The following is a 15,403-nucleotide window of genomic DNA, read 5'->3' as shown; positions in this document are numbered from 1 at the left end:
GTAAGCCCATCGACCAATCAGCGTCTGTCTTTCCACTGATGCGGATTCCTCGAGACCAATCGGCAGAGGCCACGACGAAATCTTTTCGTTGATATCCCGGCATTGAGATCGGTTTGTAGTCAGTTACTCCTTGTTGTCCGTGTTGTATGTCTGATTTCTGTCGAAGTGAACAAATCTTTTGCTTGGAAAGAGAAGAAAATAAGCGCACACTTAATTCCTAAGCCGGTGAGTATGAAACGGACGTTCATTTAATTTCATTAATATTCGTAAATTATTAGTGCCCGTGTCTAAAGATTCCGTCGAGTATCGGGAATATTTCGTTTGCCACGTCTCGCTAGAAACGTGTATACGTTCCAAGTACGTCTGGTCAGAATTCGATTTTTATCCTCTTTATCTTTGTGAAAACTATTTCACGTAATTCTTCCGACGAATGCACATTTTTACGAATGACAGTGTAACATATTGTCAATGCGCATTGTGCGGTACTTAATTTCTTGCACTACGTTCGTCGAAATCTGATATATGTCATCAATTAGTAATCTACGTTTGAATTATAATTCTTAATTTCTTTTAATTCTCGATTTCATTTCACGTTCGAATATTTGTCGATCTTGCTTTCATAAATTTTGGCCGTTTTATATACTGCTACTAGAAATTTCTATGGTTCTAATTTCAGTTAAATGTACGGTATTTCTAACACTCTAAGTCTTTTTTTCCTGCAAAGTGGTTATTTTTGAAGCATGTAATATTTTAAATGTTCTATAGGACTGCTTTTATACGAAGAAGAATGAAAGGAGCTAAAGCTCTAATTTTGTTGGGCTTAATAGCCCTTGCTTCTGCGAAGGAAGAAAAGGAGAAGGAAGACATTGGAACTGTCATTGGAATTGATTTGGGTACAACATATTCCTGGTAAATGAAAAGCAAACTATTGATTAGTAGAAATTAAATTTTTTGTTGTATTCAGTCGAAGAAGAGATTTTCAATTCAATACTCGTTCATTCCAGTGTTGGAGTATATAAAAATGGAAGGGCAGAAATTATAGCTAACGATCAAGGAAATAGAATCACGCCCTCTTATGTAGCGTTCACTGCTGACGGTGAACGTTTAATTGGAGATGCCGCGAAGAATCAGTTGACTACAAATCCAGAAAATACTGTCTTTGATGCCAAACGGTTGATCGGTAGGGAATGGTCTGACCCTACCGTGCAACATGACATCAAGTTCTTCCCATTTAAAGTAATTGAAAAATACAGTAAACCACATATAAAAGTGGTAGTCAACGGCGAAGAGAAAATTTTTGCCCCTGAAGAAATCTCTGCCATGGTCCTTGGTAAAATGAAGGAAACTGCAGAAGCATACTTGGGTAAGAAAGTCACTCATGCGGTTGTCACTGTACCTGCCTACTTCAACGATGCACAGAGACAGGTAAGCAAAGATTACAAATGTTTGACAAATTTAGTTCAAATAAATTAAGCTCGAGGGCTTGCATTCATTAATTATTTTTATTCAGGCTACCAAGGACGCAGGCACTATTTCTGGACTTGTCGTTATGAGAATCATCAATGAACCTACAGCTGCTGCAATTGCTTACGGTTTAGACAAAAAAGACGGGGAAAAGAACGTTCTGGTCTTCGATTTGGGCGGCGGTACCTTCGATGTCAGTTTGCTTACAATTGATAATGGAGTATTCGAGGTGGTAGCGACAAATGGCGATACTCACTTGGGTGGCGAAGATTTCGACCAACGTGTAATGGATCATTTCATCAAACTGTACAAGAGGAAGAAGGGCAAAGATATTCGTAAAGACAGCAGAGCGTTGCAGAAACTACGTCGTGAAGTTGAGAAAGCTAAGAGAGCACTTAGTGTCAGCCACCAAGTACGTAAAAAGTTCTTCATGAGACTGATCTATGCGAAGCTCACGTTACTAATTACTACATGTATTTGTTGCTTCATAGGTGAGGATTGAAATTGAATCGTTCTTCGAAGGCGAAGACTTCTCGGAAACGCTGACGCGCGCCAAATTCGAAGAACTGAACATGGATCTTTTCCGCAGCACCTTAAAACCGGTACAGAAAGTTTTAGAAGACTCTGACATGAACAAGAAGGACGTCAATGAAATAGTACTGGTCGGAGGATCTACCAGAATTCCCAAAGTGCAGCAGTTGGTCAAAGAATTTTTCGGCGGTAAAGAACCATCTCGAGGAATCAATCCCGACGAAGCTGTAGCGTATGGCGCTGCGGTTCAGGCTGGTGTACTTTCCGGAGAACAAGACACAGACGCCATTGTATTATTGGACGTCAACCCTCTCACTATGGGCATCGAAACTGTTGGTGGTGTGATGACCAAACTTATTCCTAGGTAAGAACACACTATCCCTGTCATATTAATTTCATTGAAATCAATCACGTACAGATCTTCAACATATTTTCCTTTTGCCTATAGGAACACTGTAATTCCAACGAAGAAGTCTCAGATCTTCTCCACCGCGAGCGACAACCAGCACACAGTGACTATCCAAGTATACGAAGGTGAACGTCCGATGACGAAAGACAACCATCTTCTCGGCAAATTCGATCTGACCGGAATTCCGCCGGCGCCCCGAGGAATACCGCAGATCGAGGTCACCTTCGAGATCGACGCCAACGGTATCCTCCAAGTGTCCGCCGAGGACAAAGGGACCGGTAACCGCGAGAAGATCGTGATCACGAACGACCAGAACAGGCTGACCCCCGACGACATCGAGAGGATGATCAAGGACGCCGAGAAGTTCGCGGCTGACGACAAGAAACTGAAGGAGCGAGTGGAGGCGCGCAACGAGCTCGAGTCGTACGCGTACGCCCTGAAGAACCAGCTGGCCGACAAGGAGAAGCTCGGCTCGAAGGTGAGCGACTCGGACAAGGCCAAGATGGAGGAGGCCGTCGAGGAGAAGATCAAATGGCTGGAGGACAACCAGGACACCGATCCGGAGGAGTACAAGAAACAGAAGAAGGAGCTCAGTGATATCGTTCAGCCGATCATCGCGAAGTTGTATCAGGGCGCGGGCGGCGGCGTCCCGCCGACCGGCGGCGACGAGGACGATCTAAAAGATGAACTTTAACTATGAATCGATCGGTGCATACATTTGTCTTAATTTAGACTGAATTCCCGCAGTCTCTCGTGCAGAAAACGGTACCAGAGATTAAAAGCCACGTCGTTGATGCGTCAGGTATAAACGAAAGACTGATCGACGAACGTTCGTTATTCATTATGTTGCATCGGAACGAGAACGGTACTCGTGCGCGCGCCGATCGCACCTCCCGTACCGGTTCTATAACGTATTTCGCCACGTAACGTAAAAGGTTTTCTTCGTAAAAGGTAAAGAAGATACACACTTAATGGGGAAGATTTCTACCATCGAGAGGAATGGGGGTAGCTTCTTTCGTTTCCGATTAAGACTATGCGCGTTAATTTATTTTACTTAATTTTTTTTGTATGTTCTATTACATATATATATATAAATCGAATATATAATCGAATAAACACAGTTACGTAACACTCATGTTACAGATACGCAGCGTGTGTGTGTGGAATTAGAATGATTGTTCCGTGAAATGGCGACAGTATTCGCGCCTATTACTGCCTGTAGAGAGACTATATCGTACTGTGTACAATATAGTTGTCTTTTTATGTGAGCGAATGTCATATATATATATATACATAAATATATATATATATACAATCTCATCGAAATAAACATTTTTTCAGTAAACCATAAATTGTCTTTCAACGCTGACTGACTCCAATTTGAAGAAATAATTTTAATATAAGGAACACGAATAATTCCTCGCACCTTGAAATCGCTGACTTTCAAAATGGACGATAGAAATACAATAGAGATTGAATTTGAAACAAATTTTATTCCGTGATACAGTTTGATCGTGTAACAAAAAACAGTTAAAAATTTATAGACAAAGATCAATAGTCCATATCTTCGATTGCCTATTGTATCTATTTTATCGAGATATAATTATCAACAGACGCAATAATAGCAATATAAAGTACATCCTTTTTTCTTCCTTTGCTTCCTTTTTGTATAACTTCCCGATATCTTTCTGTTCAGTCACTAAACGTATTTTCGCTCACGGTACAAAAATAATTGTCGGAATCCCGTTAACAGTCGTTCCCTATCTCGGAATTCGTTCTCCCGGTGAATTTCATGCGTGGAGCATCCGTTCCGCGATGATGCGTCCTTCCGATAATAACGATTCACTGAATTGTAACGTTGTTTCGCCAAACGGAATCGGTTCGATTTTTTACTCGGTGCCAGACGGCTCGTCCTCGCGAACGCAATTATTCGTCTCGAGCGACTGTTCTTTATCTTCAACCGAATCATCGTTAGACCGTGGATTTTATACGCTGCACGATTCTCGAACAAAAATCCAGTACAATAAGAACGTTTAGGGTCATTTTCTTCGGAATGTGATGACACGCTTAACACGTTAAGCGCCATGAAAATCCATTTTTCTGTTATTTTAGCAAAGAAAAGTAGCAACAATTCTTTGCATTAGACTATTATCATTCTGTACGATTATCCTTTTTAGCAAAGAAAATCAACAATTATTCTTTGCATTACACTATTATCAACTTAGCCACGTTATCAAACATTTCGATTCGACGTCGATGATCTTGTCACGACTGTTTTCAAATAATTCAGAAGTCATCGACTGACGGCGTTTAACCCTTAGCAGTCCTATGTCAGACTCGGCACTCTATTTTATTGCAACCTCTACCTTCAACAATTTTCTCTATATTTGTAGTATCACAATTGTACAATGCAATTGCAAGTGAATACATTTCGTAACTTTCAAGTTACAATGACGTTAAACTTCCACGCCTGAGCGTATAAAAGTTGAAGTTAACCGATTACTTAATTTTATTCGCCACTTCGAGTGCAAAATGAAATAAATCAACAAGACGCCGATATACTGATATGCGACTTCAAAGTTATGAAATTTTTTTTTATGCGTTCGCATAAATATCCGCGGCCTAAGGATATCATCGAAACAAAGATGGACAAACGATATCAACATCATTCCCTTTCTCGCGAGTGCCAGGCTTGCGTCGCCGGATTCAGAGTACTTTCGTCGCTTTCGCATTATAAAGAAGTAAGGCCGAAAGAGTAGGCGTTTCGATTGTGAGTTAGAAATTCCGTATTTCCTCCCCGGATCGCCGCAGCCCCGTCATTCATCGGCATTGAGAACAAGTATCGAGGTATATCATCCTTTGTACGTCAAAATTGAATAATCCTTCTCATACTTCGTCATCATCCTCCGCGAACGACAGACGTTGAGCATTCCCCTCGCGGACCGAACGGCGCTGCGGCGATCGCGCGATTACAATAAGCTTCATTTTTCGTCCGTAGTGAATATTTGTTTATTAACCCTAAGGAACGTGGTTCTATCGTACTCGTAATCTTTCAGACTCCGGTGACCGATCACGCTCGATATATTCCCTTGGACACAGATTCGATCGGTAAACACGTTAAGCGCCGCGTCAGTCACTGGTGACTGACGCTTCTGAATGACTAAAGAACAATCGTAACGTACGAGACAACCGATGTGAAATAAAAATGTTTAATAAGGCAACTAAGTTGAATAATTCATAAGTATTCCTACTTTTCTTTACGAAAGACAAACTATGGGAGAATTAAGACTTTCGTGGCGCTTAACGTGTTAACGCCAGAACTATCGGTCTGAAAAACAAATGTAACATACACATATGTACGTGCTACAATGAATATAAACACGGTGAAGCAAACGAAAACAGAACAATGTGGATGCCAGACTTTCGAAGTGAGTCGATCGTTCCAGCGTTGACGGATCTCCGGTCCGAAAGGAAATCGGTCGGAGAAACCAAGGAAACCGTTCCCGATTAGGAAAAGTTGATCTTTCTATTTGCATTAGAAAATAGCAACGCGATCGAGATAAGTAGACACTTGGTGTCGATAGTACAACTTAATTGCTCGTTACAATACGCTTCTCCTCTTTCCTTTTCTTTTTCTACGGTAAATAGTCGTTCCTGTTTCCGTTTTTCGTTTCCCTTTTTTTTTTAACTAGTATGAACACATTCAACATATTGTATCCTTTTCCTTCTCTATTTCGGCTAGACAGAATAGCGGAACCTGAAATCGGTGAGCCTCGAAGGGGAGCACAGGAGTACGCGCGATTTTTGCTTCAGCCGACCTCCGCTGATCTTCGCGTCTTCGCGGCCTCTTCTTTTTTTTTTCTACCCCGGTTTTCTTTTTCTAACGTATCGGACGTATTCTTACAACTTACGAAGAACATGCTCGGTTCACGATCGAATAGAATAGAACTCTCTATGGTCGGTTTGAACGCGAATGTTACGCAGAATCAACGTTTCAAATGCTTTTCTCCGGAGGAATATCGACACGTTGAATGCCGTTGGGTCGACGGTGATCCAAGCGAATCGAGTTACCATGGTTCACTCGATTAACCAGTCAACTGTGGAATTTAGTTGGAGAAACCGTTCTGCGCGCGATAAAATAGAAAAATGGAGCGCGTACTCGTCCTTGGTATATTTTAACCCTTTGCACTCGAAAGGTGACTCTCACCATTTGATTCGACACAGCGAAACTGTGAAGTTGAATATTCAGTATTTTCAATGAAAATTATATTTTGCAATGTGAAATGTTTGAATGAAACAGCTTTGTCGCTGAATTTATCCGTGAATTCTCGTTAAATTAGTTTCAAACAATGTCGTCTTTATCTGATCAGAAAATGTCCAAATATTTCTACTGAGAGACTTCCGAGTGCAAAGGGTTAATGTTACATTTTGCTCTATGAAATCGTGCGGCGTTCAACGTGTCGATCGCTAACAGTTAATGAGAAGTATCTCAATCGAAATGCGCAAGGGTTGGCAGTCAAGAAAACAATAATAACGCGCGGTTTCAACGACATTTGTAACATCGTGCGCCTCGTTCGAACGCATCGAACGGTAAAATGGAACGTGGCGCGGATCAATCGCGCGTTCCTTTTCGATCGTTCTATGGTAGCATGTTTAGGGTGTATCATCGATGACCCTGAGAGCCCGAGAATTAACGCAGTACGACCCTGAACAATGTGTATGCCCTTTGACAAACGAACAAAGTACTTTTATAAAAACATTACGAGTCTTCGGACGAGGAAACGCTCGAAATGGTCACGATGAACGAAACACCCTTTATGTATATATTCATGTGTATATATAATATATATATATAATATATATATATATTAGGCTACTGTATGCGATATCGGTGAATATAATAAGCTACAAGTACAAGTGTAGCCTAGATTCTATTACTCTGAACGAGTAAAGTATTTTATCTAGATGCGCGACTTTAAAAGTATTCATATAAAAAGGAGAAAAAAAAAAGAGAAAGAAATCGTTTTATCTTTTCGGACAGTCTAGTCACTCGATACTCGTATAAATAATCTACTTCTCTCTGTTTCTTTTTATGCACCGTGCACGACGGTCAGGAAAAGTTCGTTTAAAAAAATACTATTACTTTCGAGAACTCATCGTTTACGGAATTCCCTACGAAGCGTCGCGCAACTAAGATTAAAGACTACGAGGTGGATTTCATTCGAGAGAAATGCAATCCTTCGGTACAGCCGGCGAAAGTGGCACGGTGAACAGTAGAAGGCAGACGGACTGACAGAAATGCGGATATTTTCTGAGGAATTGCACAGAAATTCGAAAGGTCGCCGTCTGAACGCGTTCGTTAACCCTTGGCAGTCATGTCGAGTCAGACTCGATCTATTTTATTGCAACCTCTACCTTCAACAATTTTTTCTATATTTGTATCACAATTGTACCGTTTAAAGGTAACATTTCAATGACAAAAATATTCTTGAATGAATAAATGGAGCGTCGTATTAACCCTTTGAACTCGGGAGGCGCCTTTCAGTCATTTGATTTGACCCATGGAAATGATACAATTTAGAATTCGATATTAAATTTTTCGCAGACGTTTCTACATTATAAATAATGCTACCCATTGCGGTGACATTCAGTTTGACGAACGTGCAACGATAATCCAATTCACTCAAATGATTTAATATTGTATTTTTTCCATTTTATGTATTTTCCCCTATGAAGTCGTGCGGCGTTCAACGTGTTAATTTATGCAAGGTATTTATTTATGTTAGTTGTAAAACGTACCATTGATATTTCATCAGAATATAATGAATATTTGTCGAGAAAAATATTCTCGAACCTCAAATTGAGAAACCAACAGCACTTCGAATTTTTGTTCATGATTACAACAAAATCTATGCAGTACAAAATTAATAAATATCCACATATGGATACGAATTAACAATGTATTCAATAGTTCAATAGTTTCAATCGACGCGAACCTCAAACTGAGAGACCAAGAGCAATTCGGACCGCGAAGGGTTAAAGTTCACCGTGTCGCTTCCGCCAGCTATATTTTCTCTAGCAACGCGCACACGTGACGCTTTAGCGTCCCTTACGCTAGTAAAACATGATTCTATTTAAGTGTTATTCTGCTTTTTTTTCTCTTTTACCGTTTTCCGAGAAACTAAAGTGTCTCACACGTTTCGTACGTACGCCTGTACGAGGATTTTTCTTTGTTAAAAATGAACGCCTGTATGTGTGTACGTGTGTGTGCCTGTGTACGCAATAGCAAATCGATCCATGAATTACCGAGCAGGCTGCAAAGAACACGTGAACATTAAGCACTTAATTTAAACGTTTGTCAGACCTGAGAATTCCATCCACGCAGTTACTTTTTAGCGACTTGTGTCTCGAAGAGAGCTTGCTTCTCGCTTTGGAAACCAAAAAGGTTTTTCAATAATGGTAATTCAAGGATCGAGAAAAAAGAATTAGAGCTATCATCATCATCATCATCATCATCATCATCATCATCATCTCCCTGGATACTGTGTCGTGTTTTCCCGTTCCGTTTTTTCCGTTTTTTTGTTTGTTTGTTTATTCAACAAATAAAATTTCATGCGCTAAATAGGGTATAGATACTAATCAACAAATGAAACAAATTCATGGTGCGCCTCTGGCCTCAGTTTACGCTTATCCCTTTCACCTAGTTTGAACAATAACAATGTACTTTGTATCACAGTATTAGTATCAGTAATGTATTTAGTATTTCTCGTATTTACTTTGGATATGGCAAATATGAAATATAAGAGTACAATTATACTAATGTAAGTCTATATTCTTTGGGGCTAAATGCATATCACAGTGGGAAATTTTTCAACGTTCTATTCCTTTCTTCTTCTTCTTCTTTTTTTTTTCGTCGTCTTTTAATTATTATTCAAATCGCCAGAGGCGCACCAGTCCCAGAGTTGTGTCGTCTTAAAAATCACATTAAATCTATATCGTTCTTATCAAAGATATTATCGAAACCTTTTACCGTCAATCAGTGGAAATAAGCAGGCAATTAGTACTAAACTAAATGTATCTTTTTTTCTTTTACCATTAGTTAAAAATGCACCTTAGGTTACTTTTTTTAGATACTCTTCTCTCCTCCTCTTCGTATCTAATTATGCAGTCTTATCCTAAACCTTTTTTCCTCTTTTTCATTTTTTGTATTTAGCTGCGCAACTGATCTTATAAAATGGAAAGCGTTAAATTTATAAACGTGTACCTGTTTGTAAATGATACCAAGTGGTCCGTAGTTACTTGAAACGTTCTCCCTTTATCTAATCAAATGATTCATCACAGACGTATCACATTTATTTACTTTTCAATTATTGATTCGCTTGATCATCGGTGTGTGCCGCTCGTTTAAATAAATATTTACAAAAATTCATTGGACCACCCTCTATAGAACACAAATGAAGTTTTACCATCGTCGAAGGCTACACAGCTCACCCTAAAAGCTAAAAATATGCAGTTTAATATTATTGAATAATATTGATGTGTTAGTATTAATATGAGATAATTATAATAATATAAGTTAGTACTGAATAATTATTCAGTGCCAGCATATTCTTTCTCGCGTATCAAACACATGTAAAAAAAAGAAAAAAAAGCATCGAGAACGTAGTTTCTTATGTTTATGACTTTGTACTAAAACTGAATGTAACGTCATTATAGACAGTAATACGGAAGAAAGTTTTTTGAGGCCCAAACAATTTCCTCGGCACTGTTTTGTAAACGCTGTTGCTCTTTAAAATTTCAAATGTTATCGTCTAACGGTCATTCCTTTTTAGTAATCGAGATTCGGAAATGAAACTATGAGGATCATTTTACTCTTAACTATAAAACAGTTTATAGAACTGTGCTAAACTATTGCATGCCTTGATTACTGTATCAGTAATTAGACTAGCAACATTTAAAGATTACTGAAAACTACTTCTTTTCTCCTCAAACCAGATTGCAATAATTTCAATGTTTCGAGACTTTCCTTAATTGACGATCTCATAGAAAATTTTAAATAATCGAGTTACGGTCGTTTTAAAAGCATGGTAATCAATTAGCTAGTACTGCTTGTTAAAGAAAGAACTGCTATACTGCAGCAATTAGAATAACGACTTTGCGAAAGCCTGTATAACTACAGGAACGCTGGCGTCGAAGCCGTTAATCGTTAAAACATTATTGTCCCGTTTTTCCTTGTAATTAGTCGATGAGGAGCATACAGCACAATTAATCAACCTGGAAACGAATGGCAAGTATAATTATTAAATTATACTATCTAGTATTAAATCCGATAACAATAAACTGATGAAGTTACTTGGGAAACTCACTTTGTATTTGGAAGTTTCATCTTTAATCTGTATGCCTGGAGAGCTTCTTCGGAAGTATCAGATTTCTCGAATATTCGGTCTACGACATTAATGAACACGTCGTACTTGTTATTTTGATGAGCAGCCCACGACATCGGTTTACCCAAATTCACATTTCCAACGGGCATCTGCTGCAATCTCCTCATGGCCTGGCCAAAGGAAGCAGTTTTGTCAATGCTGACAGCATGAATTCCAACGTTTTTAAATGTTGCAACGGTAACATTCTTCTCGCTGCGAAGAAGAGCAAGTGCGATCATGCATCCTGCTTCTGCACCGTTCACATTGCCACTGCGCCAAGTATGCGTTTCTAACATCACTTTATTCATATTAATCGTTACCATGTAACGTAAACCAGTCGGTTGAACGTGCTGCATTGAATACATGTACATTAGAGAATAGCGAATTTGAAAGTGTAATATAAAATGATAACGGATACTCACATTAAATGAAAGATTCAACAGTTTGTAGAGAGCATCGATAATTTTCGAATTTGGCTTGGGCGGAGATGGTAAAGGTTTCTGAAATTGTTCTTTGATCTTTCTTTTCTCGTATGTTAGGGGCCTTGAAGGAAATATAGATTAGAAAACATAAATGATTACATATTTTTTCGTTTAATACTTATTACCTACTTTCCAGAGTTTTCATAATCCCTTATCGTAATTAATACTAAAGCTGGATGAACCTTGTCTCTAGCTTCTTCTTTAATGATTTGATCTACTACTTTCGAAACTGTTAACGAGTTTGGTTTCAGTAATTCAAGATTGTGAATTCTCTGTAGGTTAGTTAAAAGTAAATTTAAGTTCATTGATGGTATTAATGCATTCCAAACCTAAAAAATTATGATGAATTTATGGCTCAAAGGTATTAAAGTAAAAATTATAAATTCAAGTTTATCATTTTTATGTGGTATTACTTCTTTAGATTTCAGCAAGTGCCCAGGTATATGGTCTAATGTTAATTTATGCATTTCTAGAAGACCAGCTGCTCGAATTTCATCTGTGCAATGTTTAAAGTCCTCTACATTTTTAATGTACTGTATTATCTCTGTGAATCTGGAATCTTCTGCATATGCTTTCTCAATTTCTTCCAAACCACGCACTATGTATTTAAGAACAACTTCTCCTCCTGTTTAACAATGTATTCGTTAATAGGGGAATAATTATTTGTTTGATCATTGAATTTTGGTCAAATAAATACCAGGATTGTTCGGCACGGGATGAGACAACTTTATAATATCTTTATGCTTCCAACCATATCTGCCTTTGTATCTTGTGACACATTTTGCTAATTCCATTGGAGTTTTTGATAAATACCAGTTATTCACAGCTTTCCTTAAACCCTGACCCCATCCATTTTTCGAACTGCCAGATGCATCAAGCTCCTTTTGCTTGCTTATTTGAGAAGCAAATTTTATAAACAAAATAAAATGTTGTGGTGTTGCACAGATTTTATTCATGGCTGCATATGCTGCGTGTCTTAAACTCTCACTTTTCATTTGCCTACAGCAAACAGCAAGAGCAAATATTAATGTTTCTGGATTTGGAACAACATTGTTTTCAAATGCCTGCAAATGAATATAATATAAATATTGATTACTTTGATTAAAGGCATTAAAGCCTCACCTTTGTAATTATTTCAATTGGAACTAATTGCTTCTCTGTATTCTCGGCTAATTCTTCTATGGATGGAACATTTTTAGCCAAAAAGTAGTTGTGGACAAACCAATTTCCTGGTTGATAATCTGGATATTCTTTCCCAACATAAAGAAATCTTGATAGTCGTATTTCAGAATCATTTGGATCCTGGTCTGTCGCCATTTCTTAATACACACTGCATAAAATAAATGTTGCATGTAATTATTCATCTTACTATTTATTTAAACATAATAATTATAGACAGATTTTTAGGTAAATGTAACATGAAAGTTTTAATAAACTAAACTACTTCTAAAAGCGTTTAATGCACTATTGAAAACTATGTGTGCAAGTGGAAACATACACTTCAGTCATTACAAAAAGATTTGTACTTTTATAAACATTAAAGGTAAACCATTTGTGTTCTTTACAGAAAAAGTACGTTTAACTTGAAAATTTCTTACGTATAGAGTGTCTAGCGGAATACAGTAACAAGTATTACTGAATGACCCGATAAGGTAACACGAAAATACAGGATATGCTGTGACGGTAATATATAGCTGAATTTGATACATTGCTTAACTATAAATTAGGAATATTTGTGAAGTTTTCTCCTAATCGGTGCAATCTGTCATTACGACCGTTCGGTTCATATTACCTTTTGTTAATTGAAAGGGCAACAACTCGAAACACAACCATACAGAACAACGTTAATGACGTACGAAAACGCACTGACGGAAAAATCTGCACGGTCTGTAGATTCTAGGGTAAAAACATAAAAGCTCATTGACCCCTAGGACACATGTAACTGTTTTAACAATAGATGTCGCGTGTTTAGTTTTCCATAAAAACCAATAATATATTCTGTTCGAATTGTAACGAATATCTTCAATTTTCTTTACGCCAAAAATGTTAACATTTCAAATATATTCAACATGACTTTTTATTGCAGTCATCTTTAAATAGCTCAATACTCACCAGTACCGTAAATCACTAACCAATTTAGGTTCACGTTAGGTTGGTACTTAGCTTTGTTGTGACTGTTGATATATTTGAAAAAAAGTAATGTCAGTACGCCGGCCATGACGGAGTGGTTACAAGGAAAACTGGTTCGTCTCGGCGAACTAAATTCCGTTGAAGATAAAAAGGATATTCTCTCGGAAATTAAAATCAAACTGGGAAGTTTGAATAACAGAGAATCTGAACAAATCTCTCGAAATTTGAACTTCGGTCAGTTGTTCGCTCAGTTAACCTCGAACGACAGGTACCATGACATTGCTAATTTTTTAAATTTAGAATAAATACCGTTTTTCTATGGTAAAACGCAGTTGAAAAATATTGTTGAATTAAACCCTTATTATTTCTTCACTTACAGAGATTTTGTAAACGAAATATGCGATATTTTGAAGACGTTGTTTTCGTTGTCAGAGCCTGGCGAAATATACGAGAAATATTCAATTCAAATGTCTCAGTTGATAACTCATCGTGATGCTGTAGTTAGGTCGCTTGTGCTGCATGAATTCCTATGCGTTGCATCGAATCCACAAGCGATATCTCTGTTACTTAAAGATATAAGTATACTAGTTGATATTATAAATAGAATTGCAGATGATAATTTGACGGTAGCTAAGTGTGCAATGTGTATAATGAAGGAAATTGGGAGAAATCCGAATGGATTGAAAATTATATATACCGGTGAACTATTAAGGAGCTTCGCTAGATTATTATCACAGAGTGACACAATTAGTTTCCGTGTATACGAAGTTGTTGTGAACATAGCAAAGTCTTCAAAACAAGGATTAGAAGCATCCGCGCAATCTGGTTTTCTAAACAGTTTATTAAGTACTCTGGAAAGTGAAGACATATTGCTTCAAGTAAATGCATTAGAAATCTTAACACAATTGGCATTGACAGAGGAAGGACTAAGTTATCTGGAGCATCAGGAAGTATTGAGAAAACTGGTTCAAGAAATAGCTCAGGCCAATGAAAATCCTCTATCAAATCTGTTAATTCCTGGATTAATGAAATTCTTCGGGAATGTTGCACGTCATTGGCCTAATGAAATCTTTTTAAAATATCCAGTTGTAGTCTCTGCATTATTCGAAGTAATAGAGAATGGGGACCAAGCTATTCTCGGTGTTGCACTGGACACATTGGGATATATTTCTGCAAGCGCAGAAGGCAAATATGCTTTGCAGGCTTTGGGAGATGCAATGCCAGATGCTCTAAAGAAAATTTCTGAAGTTATAGAGAGAATGCCTACAGCACTGAGAATTCGTGGACTTGAAAATTTAGCTCGTATACTCGACGTGAAAAAGTCAGAACAGGATAACAGAATTTTATCCTTAACAAAATCATGGTTCGATTCTCTTTGCGACGACCCAATGAATATGATCGTGTCGATCTGTAGGCAACCTTTCGCAGACATCAGACAAGCAGGTTTAGAAGTATTGACGGTTGTGGCGTCGCAAGTGTGGGGCCAGGAGTACATATCTTATTTCCCAGGCCTAGTAGAGTTTTTATTGGACAGAAACATTGAAAGTTTTAAGGAGTGTAAGGAAGCTAAATACGAAGTTGTCAAACGCTTGACTCAGGCTGAATCGAATATATTTGATGCATGCACAATGGAGAAGTTTGTAGAGTTTGTGGATCAAGGACCTCATTATGTTGAAATCCGTACTGAAGTTGCAACGGATGGTCTATAAAGCATTTTACACTTGTTATTCCATTATAATACTACAAGTTACTAATACCATTCAGGGGAACTTCCAGTGATCATTTTTACAAGAAGCAAATGCATATTTTATACACGTGATGAAGAAATGAAACATTTTTGAACGGTCAAAGTAAACAAACGTAAAAAGACAAATAATTTATTTGATGTTTAACAATACATACGAAAGGTTAAGACTACACATAGCTTTACAACAACACATACACTCTCTCACTCATTCACTCAT

General features: G+C 37.8%; 3 protein-coding genes across 6 annotated transcripts; 2 read left to right on the top strand and 1 right to left on the bottom strand.

Annotated features, from left to right (window-relative positions):
- Positions 1–55: 55 nt before the first annotated feature.
- Positions 56–3,756, top strand: Hsc70-3 (heat shock protein 70 cognate 3). Its single transcript, XM_031993652.2, has 6 exons — positions 56–225; positions 766–909; positions 1,005–1,425; positions 1,511–1,876; positions 1,956–2,359; positions 2,444–3,756. Exons 2-6 carry the CDS (start codon positions 788–790, stop codon positions 3,096–3,098), a joined length of 1,968 nt encoding a protein of 655 aa, XP_031849512.1. The 5' UTR covers positions 56–225; positions 766–787; the 3' UTR covers positions 3,099–3,756.
- A 979-nt stretch (positions 3,757–4,735) lies between these two features.
- LOC116434850 (RNA-binding protein RO60) lies at positions 4,736–13,256 on the bottom strand. Of its 4 annotated transcripts, none has more exons than XR_012999684.1 (9): positions 13,102–13,256; positions 12,432–12,639; positions 12,007–12,373; positions 11,723–11,934; positions 11,439–11,638; positions 11,250–11,370; positions 10,771–11,177; positions 8,794–10,678; positions 4,736–8,718 (listed from the first exon to the last, which is right to left on the bottom strand). XR_012999684.1 is itself a non-coding variant. In XM_031993658.2 (8 exons), exons 2-8 carry the CDS (start codon positions 12,624–12,626, stop codon positions 10,546–10,548), a joined length of 1,635 nt encoding a protein of 544 aa, XP_031849518.1. In that variant the 5' UTR covers positions 12,627–12,639; positions 13,102–13,256; the 3' UTR covers positions 4,736–10,545. The 4 variants fall into 4 exon arrangements, 2 of the variants coding, with proteins under 2 accessions (XP_031849518.1, XP_076228154.1); XR_004236639.2 differs by having other exon boundaries at positions 4,736–9,021; positions 9,669–10,678; XM_031993658.2 differs by having other exon boundaries at positions 4,736–10,678.
- Positions 13,257–13,408: 152 nt separating this feature from the next.
- LOC116434842 (26S proteasome non-ATPase regulatory subunit 5) lies at positions 13,409–15,356 on the top strand. The gene is made up of 2 exons (XM_031993638.2): positions 13,409–13,707; positions 13,819–15,356. Exons 1-2 carry the CDS (start codon positions 13,526–13,528, stop codon positions 15,146–15,148), a joined length of 1,512 nt encoding a protein of 503 aa, XP_031849498.1. The 5' UTR covers positions 13,409–13,525; the 3' UTR covers positions 15,149–15,356.
- Positions 15,357–15,403: the final 47 nt, after the last annotated feature.

The sequence above is a fragment of the Nomia melanderi genome, chromosome 11, assembly GCF_051020985.1.
Source record: "Nomia melanderi isolate GNS246 chromosome 11, iyNomMela1, whole genome shotgun sequence".
Lineage (NCBI taxonomy): Eukaryota > Metazoa > Arthropoda > Insecta > Hymenoptera > Halictidae > Nomia > Nomia melanderi.
Note: the sequence above shows the minus strand (reverse complement) of the source record. Positions and strands in the feature narration are given on the sequence as shown.

Bases quoted from the DNA above. Each gene is read 5' to 3' on its own strand.
- Hsc70-3 (XM_031993652.2), top strand. From the start codon at position 788: ATGAAAGGAGCTAAAGCTCTAATTTTGTTGGGCTTAATAGCCCTTGCT. The intron at 910-1,004 runs GTAAATGAAAAG...CGTTCATTCCAG, and splicing joins TTGGGTACAACATATTCCTG to TGTTGGAGTATATAAAAATG. The intron at 1,877-1,955 runs GTACGTAAAAAG...GTTGCTTCATAG, and splicing joins CACTTAGTGTCAGCCACCAA to GTGAGGATTGAAATTGAATC.
- LOC116434850 (XM_031993658.2), bottom strand. From the start codon at position 12,626: ATGGCGACAGACCAGGATCCAAATGATTCTGAAATACGACTATCAAGA. The intron at 12,374-12,431 runs GTGAGGCTTTAA...ATTCATTTGCAG, and splicing joins CAATTGAAATAATTACAAAG to GCATTTGAAAACAATGTTGT. The intron at 11,178-11,249 runs GTGAGTATCCGT...TATTCAATGCAG, and splicing joins TGTTGAATCTTTCATTTAAT to CACGTTCAACCGACTGGTTT.
- LOC116434842 (XM_031993638.2), top strand. From the start codon at position 13,526: ATGACGGAGTGGTTACAAGGAAAACTGGTTCGTCTCGGCGAACTAAAT. The intron at 13,708-13,818 runs GTACCATGACAT...CTTCACTTACAG, and splicing joins CAGTTAACCTCGAACGACAG to AGATTTTGTAAACGAAATAT.